Source organism: Homalodisca vitripennis, unplaced genomic scaffold, assembly GCF_021130785.1.
Source record: "Homalodisca vitripennis isolate AUS2020 unplaced genomic scaffold, UT_GWSS_2.1 ScUCBcl_3990;HRSCAF=9859, whole genome shotgun sequence".
Classification (NCBI taxonomy): Eukaryota; Metazoa; Arthropoda; class Insecta; order Hemiptera; family Cicadellidae; genus Homalodisca; species Homalodisca vitripennis.
The window spans coordinates 69795-95618 of record NW_025780160.1 but is presented as its reverse complement, the minus strand read 5'-3'; the positions used below and the strand labels follow the sequence as shown (position 1 = coordinate 95618).

Here is a 25824-nt window from a genome sequence, read left to right as displayed (position 1 = left end):
AGCTTGTAGAATATTATTATAAATGTTGAAACAAAAATATAACTTTGTCGTGGTTCAACGTATTTTTGAAGTTCAGATTAGCAGCCGCATGTTGGTGTTGTCACATGTAGAAGGTCAGATGTCCGTGTTGAATTATGTCATGATGCAGAGTTTAATTATTTGCCTCACGTTGCATATGACGTGGTTCCGGTTTTCAAAATTAGGTTATGTTAGACGCCCCATGTGGTTGCTGTGTTTGTCAAAGATCCAGTGTCGGTGAATTAAGTTAGAGTTTAGGTTAACAGCTTGTAGTTGTTTTGATTATGTATAAAAAAAATCTTAATGTGTGATAAGTGAATAACTCCACGTGGTTGTAAAGTGAGTTCAATGTAGGCCTAGCTGAGTCTGAAAAACATGACATACACACCACTTTGATGTTTTACAAGTTAATAAATTACGTATTTGAACATAAATTCCATGCACCAGCTTGATTCACTGACACATGTGCTTTATAATGATCCATGTAACGCTCTTTGGTTCAAATACGATAATTGAAATAGAATATATTTGAGTGTTAATCTCACTACACATTACATAATTTGAAATTGCCACTCCACAAATTTACTTATAATTATTAAAATTCTCTCACGTTGTGGTGTCAATTTATTATTATATCTTAAATGAAAAGAAAAGGTGGTTGAGAAAATAAATAAATTCTTGTTTACAAATCTGTATTACAAACTTTTTAATGAACTATAATTATTAATTTCTTTTACAATTCTTTTATTAATCATTCTCAGGGTTCTTTTAAAAATATAATGAATGCTCTATTAAAATACAATTGTTCTACTCTTATCTAGGGGTAGGTTCTTTCACCTGACAAAGACAATTTAAAAGAAAAGACAGCCATATATTAAATTATTTATCATGACAGTTATTGTTTGGAAGATTAAAATATTGAAATAAAGAAATTGATATTAATTGTAAGTAAAAAAGAATATTATGACAGAAAATTGATATTAAAGTATTTTATGAGCTTTTAAAGGAAATTTAGTACAATTTTAAGTTCATTTGATTGGGTTTGGACAGTGATCTTTGAAATAAATGTTTATATTGGAATATAAATTAAATCTCTGACCAGTTTTCTCCTTTATTGAGCGATTGGATAGCTGGGTTGTGATGAAGGGTACCCTTGACGAGTGTCTAGAAGACGGGCTCCATCCTGGTGGGTAGTTTGGTGAAATGATGAGAGTGAAGATCTGGATGTTCTATGTGCTGAAGTTCTTGAAGTTCTATTTGAAATACTTCTCTTGATGCTGGATGTCAGTTCTGGCAGATGAAGCGACGAATATGAGAGTGAAAAGTACCAAGTATAATACACTGCTTGGTGTCAATTATGATAAGTTCAATGTTCTCACTCAACTAATTCCCTTTGTCAAATATAAAAGGAATATTCTCGAAGCTCAGGTAAGTGTCCTGAGTAATTTGATATTTTACTGGTTAAATTGAAGGTTTTTATGATAAATTTTAAAAAAATGTAGTAGTCAGTACACGGAGGTCTGTCTTGTCTCAAGACCTCGAGGAGACTGGTTAAAGATGCTAACAAGATGGCTTGGGTCCGTGTGAAGCTGTTTAGATCACTGCTGGCCAATCAGAGTGGTCAGTTAACAATGGCGAACTGAGGAATTTTTCTTATTGGTCAGAGTGAGGAAGAAGGGTTTTGGTCTTAGGCCTATATTATGTAACATGAAAATCTTAATTAAACTTAAAATTAACCTATGAAATTAGAAATAACTGAGAACAAATCTTAAAACTAAACAAAATCTTACATCTAACAACTTATAAATAAACTTGGTTAGTCTTTTATTTAAAAAAATGTAATATAATCCAATTTAAAAAATTGCTCTCTCACATGAGGACTACTAACACACAGCCTTTCTCTATTACCATTAAAGCCAGAAGGAGGATGGGCAATATTTTTAGCCCCTCAAATGATAGGCTTCAATAACGCTCAGCCAATTACCCCAGTATTAATGCATGTTTTTCACTTATCTATGAAAGATATTAAATTCCTAATCACATCATGATGAGTCTGTCATTACTAAAACAGTATTGAACTTTATCTTTAAAAATTAGTTAACTTATTAATATTAATAAAAGATATAACAATAAAAATTACATTACATTTTTCCTGTTCTCGAGTGGTAGGCTTCGCTAATGCTCATCCAATAAAGTATGGAAAGCAGGAGGACACTTTATTTTCACCATATGTAATGTTACTAGCACTAAAGTTTTATAGTTTGGGAATGTATGTTTTCATCCATTATAAAATACTGTGAAATTTGTTTCAGGCTCACTAGCTGACTACACCGTGTTTGAGCGGATGACTGTGAACTGGTCCCACGGCAGCCATCTGGTGTGGACGTTTGGCCGCAGGACGCTCAAACTGATCAGTGATCGAGACCCTATCTACAGTGGTCTTGAGGACATAGCCACGAAGATCAAACGCAGGGCATTGGCTGGATATGGACTCAAGGTGGGTTGTTAGTCCAGAACAGAAGGCACATAATCGTATTGTCATTTGTTAAGGGAGATGGATAGTGTTAATCTGAGATTACTTTCAAGTTAATAACAACAATAACTATTGTAGTATTATTCTAGAAACTTATCTTGTAACCATATATCAATAACTTAGTTGTAACAAAAAATGTATAAAATTAAGTAATAACTGCAAGTCAATTTAGATTAAAACTCGAATTCAGGGTGGAATTTAAATTTGGACTTTTGTTTTGTCTGGAATTTATTTATCCCCACAGAATTCCTTTATTCTTCTTTATTCTTTCTTATTTCACCACTAGATGTTCATAAACTTGGTAGCATGTGATAGAGAAAACAAGCCTGGATAGAGACTGAACCAGTGCTTTCCTTCTTTTCTGAGCATGTCTGACACCAATAGTGCCTCTATATCTCCTTGCTCAATGGTGTTTCTTTCAAGTGATCTCAACAGAGGTTGCACCAATTTCCCTTTTGCCCAGCTTCAAAGTTTTGTTCTTACTAAAACCATTCATAAGAAGTTTTAGGTTTGTTTGTATTAGAGCTTCTTGCCCTAAATGATAGAAATTGTTTTTGATTTCTCTAGGTGCCAATAACACCCACTGCACATTACCTTAGGTCTACTTTCTCATATGTACATTAATTCTACGTAAGTCACAGTTTGTTATTGTTTTCCCAGGAAGAGATCTGGCAGAATGGGGATCTAGCAGAAGACCAAAATCTCAAGAACCTATGGCATTGGCTATACTGTAGCCGTAACCTTGTTCAGGATGGCTATATAGAAGCAAATGGTTCCACTAGGCATCCTGGAGTCAGGTAATGAATTTTTAACTGTCCAAGGGGAATTTTTCTGTAAGAAATAATGGGTTTTTTCTTTCAAAATGTCTTTATTTTCTTGAATGGACAATGTACTTACAAATCTAAAAATATGTGTGTTAAGAGCACAACGATTTAATATAAAAAAGTTGTGCTGATCTTTTTGGACTGGGGGTGTGCTAATAGTGAAATTTGGATTAGAGTCAATACAAATTGCATAGTATTTCATCTAAATATTTTGAAAACTTGTAGTACGATTCATCCAAAAATAAATAATAGACTTAAAGTTCTAAAGCTGATAAGCAATAAAATATTTCAGATTACTAAAATACAATTAAACCCTGTTATATTGTTTTCCTGTTGATACAGCCCTTGCTGACTTATAAAAGTGGCAAACACAGGTGGCAAAAAGGGACCGATTGTTTAGCCTTACTGAAAGTTTAAAAAATGATACAGACTGGACTCCTTTGTATCTTGTAAGTGATGTAAATTTAGCATTTGAATTCTTTGTAAATATTGTGTCTAATATTTTAAATAACAACTGTCCAATAGTCAGTGTAAAAGGCAAGGGCAATTCAAGACAACGTTATAAAAGATGGTTCACACCTCAACTACAAAATATGAGAGCTTACTTGTTAATTTTATATGATAAGTGGAAGAAAAGTTGTAATACCGTTGATAAGGATAGATATAAGAGATATAGGAAAATTTACAATAAGACTATTTCTGAAGAAAAAATTTCTGTAAATAATTATTTAATATCAAATGCTCCAAATAAATGTAAAATGGCATGGAATATTGTAAGAAATGAATCTGGAGTTAAGAAATCAAATATCTCAAAAAATATACCACTCTTGCCAGGAGAGTTAAACAGTTATTTTGTTAATGTACCATTAACTAACAACACAATAAATTCCGTAAATGGTTTAACACACAATGATTTTTTGCATAATTTTCCTCTCCCTGATAAAGAGAATTTGAATTTTAAGTGGAGCACGATTGATGATAGTTTGGTAAAATTTATTGTAAATAGGTTAAATAATACACGCAGTGAGGATATTTATGGGCTCTCAAACTTTGTAATAAAGCATATAATTAATGTGATAATAGTGCCTCTTACTTACTTGATAAATTTAACTATGTTTAAAAGTCAGTTTCCAGATTGTCTAAAATCAGCTAAAGTCACCCCTGTTTTTAAAAAAGGTAACAGAAATTTACCAGAGAATTACCGACCCATTGCAATTGTGCCTGTTTTCAGTAAAATAATTGAATCTTGTTTGTTGTCTCAATTGCATAATTATTTTGTAAATAATTCATTGCTATATGACCATCAATATGGGTTTAGGTCTAAACTCTCCACTGCAATGGCTGTGGAAACTATGATTGATGTAATTTTAAAAGGTTTTGAAGATAGGTTAGTTATAGGTTCTAGTCTGATTGACTTGAGCAAAGCTTTTGACAATGTGTCCCATAGTATATTATGTAGAAAACTAGAATATTATGGTATTAAGAATGTGGAGTTAAGTCTGTTAGAAAGTTATCTAACCAATAGAAAGCAGGTTGTTAAAGTCAATAATTCTCAATCTGAGTATTTAAATGTGTGTATTTGTATTGTGTGTGTGTGTGTGCGTGTGTGCGTGCGTGCGTGCGTGTGTGTGTTGCGGTGTCCCTCAAGGATCTGTATTGGGGCCATTTCTTTTTTTAATCTATGTAAATGACTTTAGTGTAAATATACCTTGTCTATCTGTACTATACGCAGATGACACCACACTGATTAGTGCAGATGGGAATATTGCCAATGTTATGTTGCAATTAAATACATCTCTAGAACAAGCTAAAGCTTGGTATTCTGCAAATAGCCTTTTAATAAATGAAAACAAAACTGAAAATATAATATTCACACTTAAAAACCATTGGATTAATGATAGTTTATTCAAACCTGTAAAACTACTTGGCTTCTATCTAGATAGTAAACTGTGCTGGAATGTACATATTGATAATCTCTGTAAAAAATTATCTAGGGTAATTTTCCTGCTAAGAAAATTGAAGTACTGTGTAAACTTAGAAACACTTATAATGACGTACAACGGCTTATTTCATAGCCACTTTTGTTACGGCATTCGACTGTGGGGTAATTCCAGTACAGCAAAAAACGTTTTTGTCTGGCAGAAAAAAAGCAATTAGAATATTAGCTGGATTATCATACCAAGAGTCTTGCAGACAACATTTTTCTAGGCTTAAAATTATGACCTTGGCATGTACTTATATTTTCTATAACCTAATATATGTAAAAGAAAATGAAGATAGATTTGAAACACAATGTACACTCCATGAGTATGATACCAGATCAAAAGATAATCTAAGAACTCCTAATATAAGGCTAGATAAATATTATAAAAGCCTTAAATACCAGCAGTTAAAACTATTTAATAAGCTTCCTCTTTTTGTTAGAGCTTTACCTTTCAAACAATTTAAATCAAAAATGTCAGAGTGGCTTAAGCTTAAGGAATTTTACAGTGTTGAGGAGTATATGAAATGTGATATGTTGTAAATAACAAATATATATAAGGATAGTCCATAATTTATTATATTTATTTTAAATTTTAGATTTTAACTCCATGTCTCTGTGTGTTTTTTGTGCTTTTTATGTTTGATTTATTTGAGTAGAGTTATGTATTTGTTATATATTTATTGTAATAGATATGACTGGAAACTAGTATATATTTATACTATACCAATAGAATTACGCTGAAAAATAATGTTATTTTGACGAAGCCTATTGTAATCTTTGGAATACTTAATGGCCAATAAAACTTCTGATTTCTGATTATCGTAGGTGAACTCAGATTTTTAAATGTTTTTGTTCCTCAAATCTCCACTAAAGCCTATTTAGTACTTGCGGAATACAGGAGAGTAAAGATATGTTGAAGCCAAATCTTGAATCCACTGAATCTTTAAAAAAAATGGAATTCGAGAATGGATTGACAAGATTTGACAATCAAATCATAAATCTACTGGGTTTTGCCTTGTCACTAATCATTTGGACACAAGTAATGTTTGTGCTCCAGCACATCCAGCCTAGCAACAAAGCAGCAAGTGAAATCTTCCTTGTGCTAAATTCGTAAACAATGAATAATTTTGACAAGAAAATAGTATTGCGTCATATAAAAATATTTACAAAATGAATAAGCCATATTGAATAAAACAACAAACAGCTGATGCCTTTCAACTGATAAAATGTATGTTGCTCCCGGCTTCTACAAGAATACGTCTAATGTAATCATGCTTGCTTATGTGTAGGCAGATTTCATTGAAAGAGCACTGTTGGAATTTTTATAATTGCAAAATATTTGGTGTCTTTAAAATTTTCCAAGCTATACTGGTTTTTTTGTTATTTGACTTAAAAAAATCTCAATAGGCACCATTTTCTTAATATTAAATCATATAACATAATTATTTTGTTGGGTTTTCCTCTAATTCATCATAACCTATGTGCAAAGTTTGGTATCTGTACCTTTACTAGTTCTAAAGATAATATTTTTTTTAATACAAAATGGCTGCTAGCAACTAAATAACACATTTCTCAACCTATGTTTATATGACATTTTTGTATAAAATGATGAGTACTTACTATCAGCTACAAAAGTTTGTGACACTTTTGTGAATAGCCTGTACAGTATATGTGAGAATAATAAAATGAGCTTTAATAAAATGAACTTAGGTTTAAAAAAAAATCAATGAGTCACTTAAATTTGAGCAACCTAATCGATTTCTGGGAATGATATGTCCCTAACTGCCAATGTCAAAATATTGGAGTGAAAAGCGTTGATCGATAGGTCTATTTTATTACAGAGATTGACTCTTGGAGTGGGGGAATCTCTATAATGTTAAAGGCTTTTAAAACCTAAATATGAGGGAATATTGCCTTCCCAGGTGTTTCCTTCCTGCTTTGACTGGAAGAGGCTGGAACAGCTATCCTGCCCTTCCTCCAAGATGACATGACTGAGGACCCATTATCCTTCATTAGGATCTTGACAGGAAACCCCCTACTCCCAAATAAATAACCTGTTTCTCCAGAAACTGTGCAATATCTTTTTAGGGCTAAGTGCAATGAGGGGTTTCCTTATCTTCTTGCCCCAAGCGAACAACAAAATATTTAGTAAGAAACATATTTGTAACATTTTGATCTAATAAGTAAACAGGTTTTCCTCTTTTTTTTCTAAACGTGATTCCTTATCACAAATTTCCCTCAATGACTATCTATCTCAATTTGGAGTGAAGTGGTTATCCACTTGAGAGTGTAAAATGTGCATTTTGCAGCTACAGAACATTTTTAACAATTAATTTACTATGAACCAACTGATGATTGTTACTGTAGACCAGTGTCATTGGTGCCTAAGCTCTATACTAGAATGTATCTAGAATTTTGTAATGTTTCTACTTATCTGTTTTGGAATTTTCTCTGAAAATCTCTCGTCAGTTTTTGTTTGGCATTGTTTTAGAGTGACCAATTTCGAACAAAAACTTAAGAGAGTATAACTTATAGTTTATACCATGAGTAGTTCAACAAAAAATTCATTTGTAAGTCGCAGAATTGATGTACAGATCGGTGTTGGGGATGGACATTGGCACAACGATTGCCAACAAGTCAGAGTTGGTGTTGACACCTTGGACAGAGAATTCTCAGACTTCAGTAAGACTCTATAGGTAAGTCATAATATTTTATTATATGCCTTAATTTATGAGAGATTATGGTCATGTATGGAGAAAATTAATAAATTTGAATGATTCTTGTATAATTTGTTGCAAGAGGTCACGCTATGAGCTCACATCTAACATTTTCTGTCATCTGAATGATTTTTTTGTTTCCCGTTTGTTAATCTTCTAATTGTTCTTTGGTATATTTAGCAACGTTTCTTCATAAAATGAGTGGTAAGCATGGTGATGTTGGGGGAAGTATGGCGGGTCGTAAAATGTTAGTTAGTGTCTAACATTAGACCTACCACGTGAGTGCAGTAGTAGGAGCAATCTAACGGTACCACCTACCGCGTAACTGTATGAATAATTCATGTGCGTACTTAATTTTAGTTTTTATTTGTGTTTGTGTGGGGGAATATTAAGTCTTTTAAAATAGTTTTATTCCTCAATGAACGTAAATGATGACAAACATTCTTTAATGGCTGAAGGAACTTCTAGTGAAATGATTTTTTAAGCAAAGGAATGTGTTCAACACAGACGCTGATTCTGAGTATCGTGAATAAAATATTGAGCAGTTCGATGACAAAGAACCTGTACATAATGTTCGGGAAGAAGCTATGAACAAGTACACATCCTTGGAAATTCTACAGGACGCTGACCCAATGTTGCCTGGAACTTCTCAGCAAAGGACCACATTCCATGTACCTGTCTTATATTCTTCTCAAGACACAGGGATCAGTAGAAATATTCGTAGGCCGGTAAGAGGATCAACTGGGAAAACCCTTCCTGTTGAGAAATGGTTAACACTTCTGGGCACTGCTGTTGTACAGTCTTTCTGATATAGTCACAGGAGCTGCTCAGCCGATCTCTTCCAGCCCAGGCTCTTTGCAGATTGAGACACCCCAACAAAGGAAACGTACTTCAAATTTACGTGAAATGTCTTTTTTACGTCTAAAAATGGACTCTATTGGAATGTTCATAAAGCTAAAGAAATGCAAACAAAATGTTGTGAAGAAATGGCCAAGTGATGTTTGAGAATTCAGAGACCACAAAATAGTACTAACTGATCAGTAAGATGTTTTACCTGATAATATAATATCAGTTATTGTTTGTTATACATTATATGAACCAACAACTTTAAGAGATGCGTTTAAACTTTGAACCCGAGAAGAACTGTAAATCCTTACTGACTTTATTAAGATAAATGCATTTTTTGGGCTTTTGTACGAAATATGAGTGAAAAAGGCAAGCCACTGGGCCACTGATGGTACTGCTCCTTTTGGAACAACTGCGTCACAAAAGCGGTTCAAAACCCTTGTACGAGCAATACGGTTTGTCAATATATCTATTCAATTATGGGGACACTGCAAATTTCGTTAATACATAGTCAACAATTCTTTATTTAAAGTTTGTTATTGGCCATAGAAATTTTGAAAGGATAGTAGAATTTCAGACATTTGCCATCATTATCTGTTACAAGATGTATACAATGTTACAATGTTTTGAGGACTGAATCTATTTTCTTCATCAGGTGGGGAGGCAATTAATGCATGAAATAGTAGAGAATAGAAGAGAAAGAAATGGTTTTAAATGTCCCGAGCACAGTTCTCTAGCAAGAGAAATCAAACTTCCATTTTACAGTATTCATAGATTAAACCTACTAAATATATCAAAATATTAGTTCCTTCTGTCTATGGTGACAATTCAATAAAGAGCACAATCACACAGGCAAAAGTGGGATACTAACAAGAAAACCAATGTCGGCACTTTCTTTGATGTCGCGACTTGGCTGAAACAATGAGACAGCAAGGCGATGAACTGGAGGAGAAGGCTTCGCCTGTGCTGTTAAGTGTTACTTATCATTACAATTTATCTAGTCATATTCAATTACATAAATGTTAGATTTGTCCTATACGTGTGACCAGCCGCAGGAGTGCTAGGGGTGTGACCTCGTTATTTGATATATAGTTTATTGAAATATAGCAATAATACACACACTGAAAATAAATTTGTTATACAAGTTTTAATTTGTTACTTCTGCTTTCCTGCAAAATTGGTCTATCTTTTAAAACAATAAAATTATATTTTGTAAAAGTAGGATGTTCTTATTCTTTTACATAAAGAACCATTTTAGCACATTTTTTACATATTTTTATTTTAAGTGTAAACAATTTTTATTTTGAATTTTGTTATTTTAAGCGTACTTTTGTTTAATTAAGCGTAGTGTGTAAAATTTTGTTTTTGACTATTTTTTTATGTAATGCTCATATCAGTGAAATGGTTTGTTGTCATTATTTACAAATTTACAGTGCCTTAAAATTAAATGGTTAAATAAGTGTGGAATCTCTTGTCAAACATAGGATACTGACAGTTTAGGTATCCTACACAAACACAAGAGAACAGTAACCAATATTATCAAAGTGTCCTGTTGAGTAATACTGGATAACTTGTTAAGCTGTTGGACATTATGTTGTAAATTTGAGATTGTTAACTAGTGGCCAGCAGTCGGCTGACAAATAATTTATCGTCTGCTCTGTGGATCCAGGAGTGAAGACAGAGACAAGGCGTTGCAGCTGTGTGGTTGGATGTTCGATCGGGACCTGGCTGCCCTGCCGACTTTCCTGGAGACTGTGGAGAGTGAGGGGGAAGAGGGAGTGTGCAGGGCGGCCGCCATTGCTGTGTTCAACCTGCGCCTGCGCCTAGCCATCGAGATTCTAACACGTGGTGCCCAAACTTACAACGACAGACTTACCATTGTCGCTATGGCTCTCTCAGGTACTCTCAACTGTTCAAGGGGTTAATCAAATCAAATCAAAATGTCTTTATTACGTGAACATTAAGTACAGTAATTTGTCAAAATATAATACATAATGCAAAGTTAGATAATTACAGTTTAATAGTGTCATCATTGTGAGTTTAGGAGGTTTATGCTTCAATTTTTAAAATCACGTGGTTCCAGTGTTAGCAGATTCCAGGAACTCTTCAATGGTGTATACAGGTCTCTTCAGCAAAAACTCTCGAAGTAGGTTCTTTAGTCTGTTTCCTGTCAGGCTGCGGAGGTAGTCTGGTAGAAGGTTTTTAAATTTCCGGCCAATGTATGAAGGTTTCTTCTCGTATAAAGCTGTTCTGTGTTGAGGTAGGGTGAGCCTTGAGGCATGGCGTGTGGGGTAATTATGGAGGTCCATGTGAGTCTGCAGATGTAGTTTATCTACGTGCAAGATGGCTTCATAAATGTAAAGTGCAGGTACTGTAAGTATGCCTAGGGTCTGGTAGGCCTGTCGGCAAGTTTGTAGTGGCTCAAGGTTTGCAAGGGTCCTGACTGCCTTCTTTTGGAGTACCAGAACTCTCTTGAGGTTTCTTTGGGAGGTTCCCCAGACTATAAGGCCATACCTAATGTGAGACTCTATTAGCGCATAGTAGGCTATTTTTGCCGCTTCCAGAGAGCCTACCCATTTAATACGTTTAACAACGTAGATGCCTGTACTAATTTTATTGCATATGTTGTTTACATGATCTGCCCATGTGAGTCTGCTATCGAGAGTTACTCCCAAAAACTTGATCTGGTTAGCCACTGATATATTGGGAATGCTTGCTGGTACCTCTTTCTTCCTGCTAAAGTGTACCTGTGTAGTTTTGTCAGGGTTTATTGCTAAGTCATTTAATTTACTGTAGATTATGGCGCTTTCTAATGATGTGATAGAGTTACTGTACAATTGTTCAGCTGTGTCATTTCTTAGAAGAAGAGTGGTATCATCTGCGTACATTATGCAGCTCGTACTTTCATTTTGAATTAGAGCTGGGAAGTCGTTAGTCAGCAGAATAAACAAAATGGGTCCCAACACAGATCCCTGTGGGACTCCTCTAGTAATTGGTTGAGGACAAGATCTGAACATGCTAGTGACGCCAGATGTAGTATGCTGAATCTCCACAATTTGGGATCTCCCTTTGAGATAACTATCAAACCACTTGTTTTCCAGACCTGTTACTCCCAAAGCTGCAAGTTTTTTAGAGATGAGGCTGTGTCCTAAGCAATCAAAGGCCTTACTGTAGTCTAGGAATAAGGCAGTGACAAATTGTCCCTCCTCTATGCTGTCAATTATAGATTCGACCAGACTTATGATGGCAGATAAAGTAGATTTTCCCTTCTGGAAGCCATGCTGGCAGTCAGTAATTAAGTCCTGTTGTGTAAGATGTGTCATTAGTCTCTTCAATACTATTTTTTCAATAATTTTTGAAAACGTTGATATTAAGGAAATGGGTCTATAGTTTTTTGGGTCAGTTTTTGGTCCTTTTTTGTGCTGGGGATAGACCTTGGAGACTTTAAGCTTTGTTGGGAATTGGCCCAGGGAAAATGATTTATTTATAATTGTGCAAGAGGATGAATCAATTCCACTGCGCAATGCTTTACAACTTTTGATGAGTATTCGTCTGTACCACTCGATGATTTGTTTTTTAGGTTGTGTATTACTTGACTTACTTCTTCCCATGTTGTGGCGGTCAGATCAAATGGTTGTATTAAAGGGTGGTTTAAGAGGTTTAGGTCCTCTTCTAATCTGCTGTCTCCTGGCTGTTGGTTGTTTTGCTGTAATGTCACTTCAGCTATCTTAGTAAAGAAAGTGTTTAGTTGTTCAGCTACCTGAAGAGGATTGTCTACCACTGCATCGTCAATGTTTAGCTTAGGACACGTTTTGCTAAGTTGTTTGGCATTGGTCTCTGTATGTATTATGTCCCATACAGCTTTGGATTTGTTGTCAGATGTCATTATTTTCTGTGTATTTGCATTTTGTTGCAACATCCTTAGTTTTCTGTCGTACTTCTTTTTTATGTTTACCATAGTTTCTTTATCTTGTGCCCTTCCGGTAATTTCATAGGTGTTTGAGGCTCTTAAGTAGGCAGCTTTTATCTCAGCTGATTCTTGGTCATAGTAGTGAATTGGTTTACTCTTAGTTTTATTTTTGCTCTTCTTGTGAGGGCAGGAGATGTCAAGGGCAGTTTGCAGCACTCCTTCGAATATGTTATATGCTGTTTCCGCATCTTCAGCATTATAGACAGTATCCCAGTTTTTTATGGAAAGCAGTGACTTGAGCTGGTCAAGGTTTCTCCTTCCCATTTGTCGCCGAAGAGTTTGCGTGTTGTCGTCATTTTTACAAAAGTCCAGGCTACATATTTGGGCGGTATGATCCGATAGTCCAGTTTGTAAAATTGTTGCACTAAGGTCATGTTCTGGAATATTAGTGCATATACAGTCAATTGAAGTGCTTGTGTCAACTGTAATGCGAGTTGGTGGCAAAGGGAGCCTTCTTATGTTGTGTGTTGCCAATTCGTTGTCAAACATCAGGCTGTCCGGGTTGTTGGGTTTTAATCTGTCAATGTTTATGTCTCCTGTCAGAATAAACGACCTATTATGTGCTTGACTATTGTCCAGAATGTTTGGTAGGATGTCCAAGCTATTTTGAATGTTTACCCCGGGAGGGCGGTATACGCCAAGGAGAAAGAGATGCTTCCCTTTGATTATAATATGTGCCATTGCAGCCTCAAATAGTTTTTCTTCGCAGTGGTTACTCATGTCTATGGCCTCTATATTGTTTATTAAGTTGTCTCTACAATAAATAGCAACCCCCCCCCCAGTCTATGTTCTTTTCTGCAGTATTCAGATACGAGAGAGTATCCTAGAAGTTTTGTGGTTTCAATATCGCTTTGCTTGAGACCGTGTTCTGTTAGAACCAAGAGGCTGGGGCATACTTCACTTAGTAGATGGTTTAGCCGGTTTATTTTTGTATTGAGACCTCTTATGTTTTGATGACATATTGTCAGGTAGTCATTTTTATCTGCTGAGTGCTGCCTAAAAAACAGTTTGTTTCTGTTGAAGATGACTCTGAGCATTGCAGAATTTTTATATTACTATTGCAGCTTGACATGTTGGTATGGTCTAGAAAAGAATTGGAGTGGTGTACGTCTGCTTGCACCAGGATCTGATGTCCAGGTTCCTGTGGAGATGGTGGCGGTAGAGGAAGGTGATGATTAGGTGTTGCCAGGGCTATTTCATCTGTCTCCTGTCCTAGTGTTTCCAAGAGAACTGGTGAGATCTGAAGCAGTGCCTCAGAAGAAGAAGTCATTGGCATCATGTTCCTAGTGACTGCAGAATTTTCCTGAGTTTTAGTCATAATCTGAAGGTAGAATTGAATATTCATTGCAAAAAACTCATCCAAACTTTGATTTTCAGGCTTCAGTTTTGCATACATAGGTGGCGATTTTGTAAGTTGTGTTTTTTCCTTGTCTGACTTACATAAAGCTGAACTTACAGGGAAGATGTGTTCTCTTACTTTAGTCAGTATGGATTCAGTGTTGTTAACGCAGATTTGTCTGGCTTCTGCGGTCAAGTTGTGGTGAGGCATAGTCCTGGTTGTCAATGTTGGTTCAGTGTTGTTAACACAGATTTGTCTGGCTTCTGCGGTCAAGTTGTAGTAAGGCGTGGTCCTGGTTGTCAGTGTTGGTTCAGTGTTGTTAACGCAGATTTGTCTGGCTTCTGCGGTCAGGTTGTGGTGAGGCATAGTCCTGGTTGTCAATGTTGGTTCAGTGTTGTTAACGCAGATTTGTCTGGCTTCTGCGGTCAAGTTGTAGTAAGGCGTAGTCCTGGTTGTCAATGAAGGTTCAGTGTTGTCCGAGGTCAAGTTGTAGTAAGGCGTAATCCTGGTTGTCAATGAAGGTTCAGTGTTGTTTACGCAGATTTGTCTGGCTTCTGCGGTCAAGTTGTGGTGTTGTTCAGAAGTGTGATTCACACTTTGAGTGCTAGCTTTGTACTTAGCAGCTTGGAGTGATATACTGAACAGGTTTTGTTTTTGCAAAGTGTTATCCAGTTGGCTGTTCTTCATGGTCCTGGTCATGTGACCTCTAGCTGAGGAATGTGGACTTTCCTTTCTGTCCAACATGGATGTAATTTTATTATTCCCTGGTTTATTTAAGTGGGTATTTGAGTCAGAGTTCATAAAGTTGTCAAGGAATGAATTTGTGTAGACTTTAAATTTGTTTATCAGCTCAGTAAATCTAAACTGGTTTTCCTCTACTTCTTCCTCCGTTTTCGACAAAATTACTTTATAGTTATGTAACTCTTGTTCTGTCTCTTTCCCTCGTGAAATTAATTGAGCATTTTCATTTCTGAGAATGAGAATTTCATTATCTGCCCATTTTGTGGTTTTAGCTAATTCTGCTTCCAAATATTTTATTTTTTTCCTCTGACTTTGTTGGCAACGTTTGCAGTTGTTTAAGTACAGCATCACTACTTTTCTTTTCTTCATCTGCCTGTGCTAATAACTCGTCTTTTAGTCTTTGTTCCTTAGTGAGCTTTCTGCTTAGGTGGTCATTATTTTCTGAAAGGTCGCGAGTAAAGTCCGTTAGTGCTGACACTTTATCCCCCAGTTCTTCTATTTTTCCTTCCATGTCTTGCTGTAATGAGGATTTAGTGTGATTTGCTTCTCTGAGCTGAGATGTAAGTTTGTCATTTAGCAGTTTGAGGTCAGTAATTTCAATCTTTAGAATATTGTTCTCGTGAAGTAGAGCATTCCCAGCTTCTGCTGCTAAAGTCAGGGACGTTTCTAGGTCAAATTCATCAGTTTGCTCATATTTTCTGATTTTGTTTTGGACATGGTTTATGTTTATGGTATCTTCAGACTCTATGGAGATAGCTATATCAGAAGGATTACTAAGAGAGGCTATATGCGTTTTTGTTACTGAACCTATGGCTGTGTCAGCTTCTTGTAGCGCCTTATTAAATATTCTGTTTCTAGAACTATCTGTCTTGGGTAACCCATAAATATATTTATGCTTGACATACAGGAATAGGTCTTTGGATTTTATGTCAGCAGTTTTGTTATCACCAAAGAAAAGAACGTTGTATTTTGGAGATTTTTCTCCAATTTGAGGAGACATTCCAATTATTTTTCCAGGCCAGTGTGGGTAGCATTTAAGCTTGGCAAAAACAATGTCTCCAACTGAGAAAGAATCACTGGTTGTTGCCATTACTAAACAGTGCTACAGATGAGTATAGGATTTGCTAGAATGAATAATTATCACAGCTAGCAAGGTGGTCGAGGCAGAGCAGTTGTGTGTGGTCAGGTGCTGAGGTTGCACTGTCAGCAGATGCTGGGTCACCGCTCCCGTCTGTGACCTCGCTCTGTACTGTATGCTTCTGCTGTACAGCTGGATGCTATTACAAAGTCTAATACGTCACTATTTCTTGTGAGTTGGCTGTCCTAATGACGTCATTAAACCATTGTATGTGAGAAATGGTTAGTTGTCTTATATCTTGAGTAATTTTTTTTTTCTTTAAATGGTCTTGATAGTGTGAAGAAAAGAGAGAAATTGTTGTTAAGAGAAGTATTAATAACAGTTTGTGGGTTATGGCAGTTGGAATGCCAGCTCAGTGTGTAGCAGTGATTTATGTTTTTTAGTGATCTTTATGTGAGTATATAGTGATAACTTATTGCTAGTTTAACTCACAGTCTCTATGTAAATCTGAGGTGAGCATTTTGTGTTCCCTAGACATCTTTTTCTAGCTTTAAAACTCACTTTTCACTGCACTCACTAATTCTTGATGTTTAACAGGCGGCCATGTTATTAGGGTAATAATTTGTTGTATAAAATATTTGAAACCACAGATTCAGTTTAGAAACCATTATCTGCTGAACACCTCAAGATGTAAATAAATAAAAGTACCTTAAATTTTCAATGGAGCTTCGTTATTTATAATCTACTTTAGATATTATGTTTTGTATGTGTATATGTATAAATTTTTAACAGGCATATCAATATAAAAGATTTATGAAGAAGATAATAAAATTTAACTATACACATTTTTATATGCCAGAGTTTCATATTACTGAATTCTAAATACTGTGTTACTATAATGATAGTGTCAGGAGTTTACTTTAAATACCGGTTTCCTTGTAGAAAGTAAGTCAGCTATTTTGAAATAAAATCATTATAAGTCTAAAGATATGAGATTACTGTGTTAACTAGGCTTCACTGACTCAAGGAGCAGCATGTGGCGAGAACTGTGCATGTCACAACGTGCCCAGATATCCAACCCATACCTGCGAGCAATGTTTGCCTTTCTCACACTTGAAGGAGACAACTATGACACAGTCCTTGTAAGTTTTACATTGCTTTAAAATTGTAAAACATTGGTGGGTTTATATCCTTAATTTTTATTATTCGAAATAACAGTTATAAAAATACTTAACCTTCTGAGTGTTAAGAGCCAATTTAGTCGGCCCACTAGTAATTCCGAGACGTGTTAAGAGTCGACTAGATTGGCTTTTGGAATATTTACTATTCTATTACTAAATGTTGAGGTATGGCATTGTACTTAGTCTCATTTTATACATAATAAATTAAATAAAAATAGATCTCTCTTAATTCGATTTGTTACAACTGCTAAAAACCATTTGCTAAATATTAAAGTTTACTTATATACTCGTGCAGATTTTTAACAATTGCTATAATATATTTAAAAAATCAGTACTCAGCTTACAAATACAACTTTTTAAAACTTGATATATTTGTTTCTATTTACCCAGGGATCAAATAATTAATCCAATAAAAAAGTGGATAAAAATAAATAGATCATAGAATTACAATTTTTGTATCTCAGTTTTTAAAACATTTTAATATGTTATTACAGTGATATCCCACTAATCCGAACTAATTGGGACCGAATCTCGTTCAGATTACGCGGTTGTTCGGATTAGCCAGAATTAGATAAAAACACGGTATTAAGTATGAGTCTATTTTGATGTAAAATTATCAAAATATTGTTTATTAAAACATGTTTTCTGGTTATTGCACTGTATTTCATGCAACAAATGTGTTGGACTGCGAATACTAATCACAGTTAGTAAGTTACAGTACACCATGGTTCACTTTAGTAGTGCATATTGGACATGTCCATGCGCTACAGACCAGACAGTACAACCCCTTCCTAGGCGTGCGAAAAAAACAGCTGCACATTGTACTGTAGTCTGCAGTGTGTCGCCTGTTGTCTCAGTGCAAACATCGATCCCACTGTTGTGATTTTTTTGCGTTATAAAAGTGTGAGAGCTGATTGTCATGGCAAGTAAGCGAAAGCGTATCATTATTACTCTTAAAGACAGGCTAGACGACCTTCGCACAGTTACTCAAGAATCGATGGAGGAGTGTGAGGAGGAAGGAAGTGGCGACGAGAACCTGATTGATAGAGTTGGTGCCACACATAGACGGTGCAGCAGACCTTAATCTTGCACTAAGATACCTAGAGCAACAGGCTACTGTTACACCTGCCAATATCATGTTTATGACATGATGGGAAAACTACACACTATCCAATAGACTCTCTTCATTGCAATAAAAGACAATTACTGAATTCGTGTATTTTAACCATTAATATTGTACTCAACAATAATATCAGTACTATACGTCCAGTTTATGTTTTATTTAACTTCTTAATTTAACTCATACTTAAATTATATGTTTAAATTTGGTACTGTATTTAAACTTTGTTATTTATGTACTGTACTGTACCATATGCAATTTGTCCTAATAAAATACTTTACGCTTATATAATAAAGATCTTTACCATATGATGCATCCACTTTCAATTGTTAGTTAATTAGTTGGTATAACTGTGCATTATTGCTATAAATAAATATAAGAATTTCCTCTTGAACCTGTTCTGATGAGCAGGACTCCACTGTACTGTATTTTTATTTTATTTAAACGTTTCATCATGAAAATAAATATTACAAGTTATAGCCTACTTTTTCTCATACATAATAAAACAAAAATCCCCCATGTAATGTTAGTTTTTGAAAAAGTTGTCAATTATGTGTTGGAATTCTACACTAATATCCACAGAGGTTTGACTTTGGCTCAATAAGCACTTGGCACTTAAAGTGTTAAAAAGCTATTGGGTCATTGAAGGTGTACTCTAAAAAGAATCATATAAAACAAATGAGTTGAGGTATCATTATCTTTTTTTTTTTGTAAAGTTGATTGATCCGAGCTACAGTAACCAAGTAATGTGATTACTTCAGTAAACACACTTCAGGCTTATTTAATGTTCTCCTAAACTTAGTTTTCTGTCTTTCAAGCTTTATTCCATGTCACTAGTGTTCATTGGAATGTGTTGCTTACTCTACATTGTTTCATTCCTAAATAAATCATAGAAACTGAAATGTTGCTAACAAAAACTTTCTGATATGCTTGTTCATTAATTATACCTGTTAAACCAAACAATTGTCAGCTTACTTTGGTATTTTGCTTACTTTGCAGGTGTATTTGCTGCAAGCTCTATGTTTGTTTACTTGTAATTGTTTTTCTCAATGTTGTTGCTACCTGTTTATTTTATCCCTCTTATAGCAGTGATTGATTGTTAATGAATACAATGCATACCACCAATGAATAATAAATGTGCCAATAAAACATATAACTTAATGTTTCTAATAATAATATACTGTTTGAAGTTTGAAAAAATGACTTTTACTACATTTTTGAACCTAGATAATGTCCCTAAAAGACAAAATTAAGTCCTTAATGTGTCTATCCAAACTCATAAAATATTTGATCTAGCATTATTTTTTTCCTGTCAATAATTTTGTAAAAAAATGTGTTAAACAAAAACCACTTGAAAAAGTTTACTTTTATTCTTATTTTAGTTTCAAATGAGTCAAGAGTTTTGTTGAAGTTTTTTATACACTTTTATAAAGTTACTTAAATTCAGTAACAAATAGTGTTAAAGGTATACTTTGTAATAAAAATGTTTACTTAAACTCAATCTCTTCAGTTTTGTATCCATAAAAGAAACCACAAACCTTATAGAAATGGAACCCATGAAGAAATACATTTGTATGCAGTAAACAGGCAAAATATGCATTATTATCTTCAAATTAAACGTCTCTGACATGGACAACAGATCATTGAAGTGGAATGATTAATGTATTGGTCACAATTCTGATTTTAAATGTTAAATAGAAATAAGGGACAATTTAACAGTTGCATTAAGGAATTAAACAAAATAATGTTCTGTAAATATTGATATTGGATTAAGAAATGTAATAAATGTATTGATGTTGCAGAACGAGCCAGGATTAGCAGTGGAGGATCGGGTGGCTCTGGCGTGTCTGTACTTGTCCAATGCACGGCTGTACGAGTACTTGAGCCAGCTGACGGAGACACTGATTTCGAGTGGTGACCTGGGTGGTGTGTTGCTGACCGGGGCAGGGAGCGAATGTGTGTCGCTACTACAACACTACCTGGACCGCAGTGGAGACGTGCAGAGCGCCTGTCTCATCGCTGCCTGCACATTTCCCTCGCAGCTGCTCGATAAGGACAGTCAGGTCCAGGAGTGGATTGCAAGGTGTGGTCAGATATTCCTTTTATATGATAGTCTCACCATATTGTATTGTAACCAAAAAGCTGACTTCCAAACAATATTCATTAGCAATATTATCTCGTGGACCAAAATTATCAAATGCACTGCCAAATAGTTTAAGAACACTGCCGTATAGTATATTCAAAAGACAAATTAGGTTTTTCCTCTTGGATCATCCATTCTGTACATTAGATAATACTTTTGGGATGACTTTTGAATTAAAAAATTGCTGTTAATCTTAAAAAAATCTTTTATCATGATTTCCAAAGGGGATTTTATTTATTTAATTTCAATTTATTGCTTCTTTTATAAAATTTAGGAGAACTGGAGGATTATTACTCTGTTCTTAACATTGAATTGTACAAGGTGTTTTCAATGTGACAATGTGTGGCAAATTATCATGTTATATTTACCGGTAATAAATGAGTATCATTGCCTGATTAATCATTTTAAAATGTATAACTTTTGCTACTTGGCTGTATTTAACACATTGGGTGCGGCGCGGTCACCGGTGACCGCCACGTGGTGCCACTGGGTAGCGGCACGGTCATCGGGGACCGCACGCTCTACCGCTTGTTTACTGTTTCAGTGTGGTGTAGCCACTTGCTAGAGTGGGGTGAAACTACGCCGCAGTCAATGTGTTAAAGTAGAACTAAGCTATCAATTTGATTTAGAAGTACTAAACGTAAGTACTACATTATTCCATTCTGTATGATTTAGCTACTTACTTTACTTTTAAGGAGAAAACAAAAAGAAAGCACTCTTTAACACGTTAACTACCAAATATACTTTTTTACTTTTCTCTGAATTGCCATACAAGTCATATCTGATTGGCAACTGTAAAATAGACAAATATTTTATGTAATGTTTGTCAGGAATGTGCTGCAACCTCTGGTGGTTTTTAAGATCTACCAGTAATAATTTTTTATACACAATTTCTATTGTTGTCCTCATGGTTAAATGGCAGAAAAGTATTGCTGGTAAAGCGCATCGTTTAATGCTATGCTTGGTACATGATAGTTGCTTAAACTAGATGGCAGAAGACAGCTGGTTGTTGATGATGTCTATATCATCTAACAAAACAATGTTTTATTTCATCAGATAAAATACTAGTGGTAGAGTAAAATAAATGACAGCCAGATGTGTTCAGCATCGTTATTTTAAATACAACATTTAAAAAAAAATTGTGGACGACCAGATCTGACCTACATTCTAATGACAGTTTTTTGTTTGTGCTGAGGGAAAAGGACAGTTTGTCCTTGCACTTAGTCCTAAAAGGACCTTTGCGCCTCCCTTACTTAAATTTTGTGTCCTCAAAGTCCGAGATTTTTGCAAAAACCGATCAGATTCAAATGACATTAAATCAAACTAATTTCAATGGAGCTTACCTTAAAAGGCTTTTATTCAACGTAAAGTAAAGATTAAGTAAATTATTCCCTTTAAAATTTGTTAGCATTAATTTAAAAATTAACCTCTGAGTGTTTTCTGTTGGTCAGATCTAACAGCCAAGTTAGTTGGTGTTAACTAAATCAGTGGGTGTTGAAACTTCCTCTAAGTCAACTCACACTGACACCAGTTTTCCTTTTTTTTGTCTCATAATTATCCCATTTATTGAAATGGTAAGCAATAAACTCGTGTATCGGCTGCTGTTAGGGTATACTCCGCAACTGTTTGAAATATACGCTAGAGATGCAATTATCAGTTTATTTAGAACTTAAAAATCGAGAATAATGCAAAATAGACCGTGATTGTGTTTGTGGGAGAATATTCTAAAATTTTGATCTGAAGAGTACAAGTTGCTGTTAATCCTTATACGGCCAGCAGCAATGTTGTTCTGGTCTGACATCCTGTCCAGTAAGATTGGTATTGACAGCCAGAATGTTAAATGTTAGTGCCTTTTAAACGTTACACTCAGAACCTATTTTCTTTACCCATAATATACCATAACCAAGTGAAGTAATAACTCATATTCATTAAGAAACAGCTGGGTAAATTATCAGTAAACAAACCATGTGTGGTTATTGACAGTTATCGCAACCTGCTGAACAGCTGGCACATGTGGAACCACCGGGCGAGAGTGGACATCGCACTCAGCACACGAAACCCTGGCACCAAACCTGTGCAGCAGGTGTTTGTGTCGTGTAACTTCTGCGGTAAAAGTGTATCGGCATATATGCAGGCTTCTTCACTAAGCCGAGGCCAGCTCGCTAGGCTTGGTGCCACCAGCAATCGACTTAAGGTTAGTAATAACCTATACTTCATTATATATCTGTTTTATCATTGACCTAGTTATATTCATACCCATAAACACTATATTACTATAAATATCATGAGCGCTACTTTCCCTAGCCTTTTATGAGTAACACTGAATCTGTGTTTCATCTTTAATGATTCTTCTTATATATAACACATGCGTGTTTTTATTATTAACCTAGCAGACAAAGGATACAACCAGATCAGTCTTATCTATTTAATTTCTACAGATTTCTATGATGTTCATATTGAAATGCTTATAATTACAAAATATGGGTTTCAGACCAGACCAAATAATTAATTGTACACTTCTAAATTACAACTATAGGCCTACTCTTATAGCTTCCAAGTATTGCGATACAAATGCTCGCTGGAAGTTAGTGATAAACGAATTGTGAATTTTCAAATCTCTTCAATCCGATTCCAAATCTTAAAAAAAATTGATTCCCGATTCGTGAATTTTGAATCGTAATAGCTTCTTTTAAACCTAACTATGATTTAAACAAAATCGCCAATAAATCCAATTTCTTTCATTCTTAATCCTTTAGAGACTGATAATATAAAAAGTAATCTATGGATACCACTCTGTTGTAAAGGGATTTGCAGAGATTCAGAGAAACAGCTATATTTTAAGAGAACAAAGTCATAAGGGCAAAGGGCTTCTAGAATACATGCTTTTAATCTGCAAAAAATATGGACATAAATTTTAATCACTTATTAAACACATTTTAAACCACATCTAGTCATTATAAAGAAATATAAACATAATATATGTTATAGAGGAAATATTTAAACAACTACAAAAATTGTGAATAAAACAAAAATTTACTGCTGACATCCATGCATACATACAGCAGACATGTGACATTGCTCAACCATAAGCAGAAAATAGAAAAAGCAAATGAAATACAAGGTCTCCAGTAAATATGTGAAATATGTGTGAGGTCATAAAAACTTTATTGTAAGATTTAGTCTACATTGATTTTGTCTCCTTCAAAATGCTCTCCATTTCTTGCTATACACTTATTCTATTTTCTTTTCCACAGTTTAAAGTATCCTTGGAAGTTATTGGCAGTTAAGCTTTTTAGTTTTCTTGTTGTTTCTTGCTTTATTGTGTCCAAATCTTCCCAGTGATACCCCCTTATCACATTTTTGCATTTTGAGAAAAGGAAAATATCGCAGCTGGTGAGATCTGTTGAATAAGGAGGATGATTGAATTGATTGATTGGATGGATGATGGTGATTGAATTTTTTGCCAAAAACTGGCGATCAACCGATGCTGAATGTGCAGGTGGATTGTCATGGTGAAGGATCCATCCATCGCCTTGAATCAAATTTGGTTGCACACGATTTTTCATACACTTGAGAACTGTGAGGAAGAAGTCTACATTTACCGTTCATCCTCCAGGAAGAAATTGATGAACAACACCTTAAAACTACATAAAAACTCAGAAGCATGACTTTGATTATAAATTGGCTTTTTTCGATTTTGTCATTGTTTTAGATTTATATTTTGTTTTCACTCCTTGTTTTACGAATTCAGTTCAATGTCATACTCATAAAACCACAATTCGTCACCCTATTGACAAATGGATTTGTCAATACGGTAATTGACAAATGGATTTGTCAATACGGTAATTGACAAATCCAGCATTGTTTAAAGTGAATTTTTCCAGTTAGTAACTCATTCAACTTATGATCGGGTGTCAGCACCTTGGGCTCTAATTTTGAAACCCAAATGTTTGGCTAAAATAGTGTGCACTGTTAATTCTCCTAAATTCAGTTCGTCAGCTATCATTTGGACAGTTTTTCGACGATTGGTAGGGACAAGGGACCGCTCACAATCAATGTAGTCTTCAACACTGGTGGTTGAAGGTCGTTCTGCCCTTGCATCATCCGTGGTGTCTTGTTGGCCATTTTCAAAACAATTTAATCCACTAGAAAACGGATGTTTTCTTCAGAGCATAATCACCATAAACAGCTATCAACATTTCAGTAAATTTTTGATAACTTTTACCGCACCAAAAACTTGATATTGATTCGTTACTCCATGATTTCGTCAATTTCCATTTTTGACAATCAGTAAAAACAAGAACAGAAACTAACATAACTAGCACCATATGCACAGTCTGACGATCCACCAAACACTGACAGATTATTGGGTCTCATGAAACTAGTCCGCATCATGGCTGCTAGATTGAACAAGTCAGTGTATTTATTGGACAGACCTCGTATTATTCACAAAAGCACAATAGTTTTTTATTAGAAATACAACAAGAACCCTTTCTACTGATCCGTAATTTGCGTAATGTCGGTCAACCAGTAATTAATGGTATAGCCAAATTCAGATATTCCCATTGATCGATTCACAAATCCCTTATTAATGGTTCAGGATTCGGCTTTGAGCTGTCACTATTGGAAATTACTGATACAAATTGATCAAATACGAAGGTTTTGCATATTTGATTTAACATGACGGTTTAAGGTGAAGGAGCTGGCCCTTCAACTAAGTGGGTGACTACTGGGTAGTAGGAGTTTATGAAAGTTTTTTTTTTACTAAAAACCAACACAACGAGATAGTTGCTTGAGTAGATGCATCGTCATAATCAAATTTGAAGGCATACATCTCCCCCATTTAAATATTTTTCCAAGCAATTTGGTTAGTCTTGCAGTAAAATACAAATAAGAACCTGAAAATAAATACTGTTGTGATGTGATTTGCAATTTTCTACAAATACGTAAGGGAAATCAGTTTCATTAGTTTAAAACTAAATAATCCTAGTTTGAAACACTAAAAAATTGGTTACGAAAAATAAAATTTGGCATAATATGTGAAAAATATAGTGTAAGCAGATTTAAATTGTTAAGAATAATTATTTGAATGTGAGGTATATTCTTAAAATGTTATTAATTGTTTCAACTGTAAGATTTAATTGTTTACAAAAATTATTAATATATAAATCTAATTTTTGAATTGCAATTTCCATTTAAAAAACTCCCAAATATTAAAGTCCAATACTGATAGTACACTTTATTTTCCCATTGTTTCTCACATGTTCCTTGTTAGTATACTAATTGTCTGTAAGTCATCACCTAACATATCCTGAAATTAAGTTGTTAAG

General features: G+C 34.7%; 1 protein-coding gene across 1 annotated transcript in view; it reads left to right on the top strand.

Moving 5' to 3' along the window:
* Positions 1-2332: 2332 nt before the first annotated feature.
* LOC124372793 (GATOR complex protein MIOS-B-like) overlaps positions 2333-25824 on the top strand; it is a 29132-nt gene continuing 5640 nt past the window's right edge. Inside the window, exons 1-7 of the mRNA XM_046831202.1 lie at positions 2333-2515; positions 3212-3348; positions 7954-8055; positions 10592-10821; positions 17062-17192; positions 20154-20434; positions 22478-22688. Coding sequence (XP_046687158.1) covers positions 2363-2515; positions 3212-3348; positions 7954-8055; positions 10592-10821; positions 17062-17192; positions 20154-20434; positions 22478-22688 — 1245 coding nt within the window. The 5' untranslated portion in view covers positions 2333-2362. The remainder of the gene's footprint in view (positions 2516-3211; positions 3349-7953; positions 8056-10591; positions 10822-17061; positions 17193-20153; positions 20435-22477; positions 22689-25824) is intronic.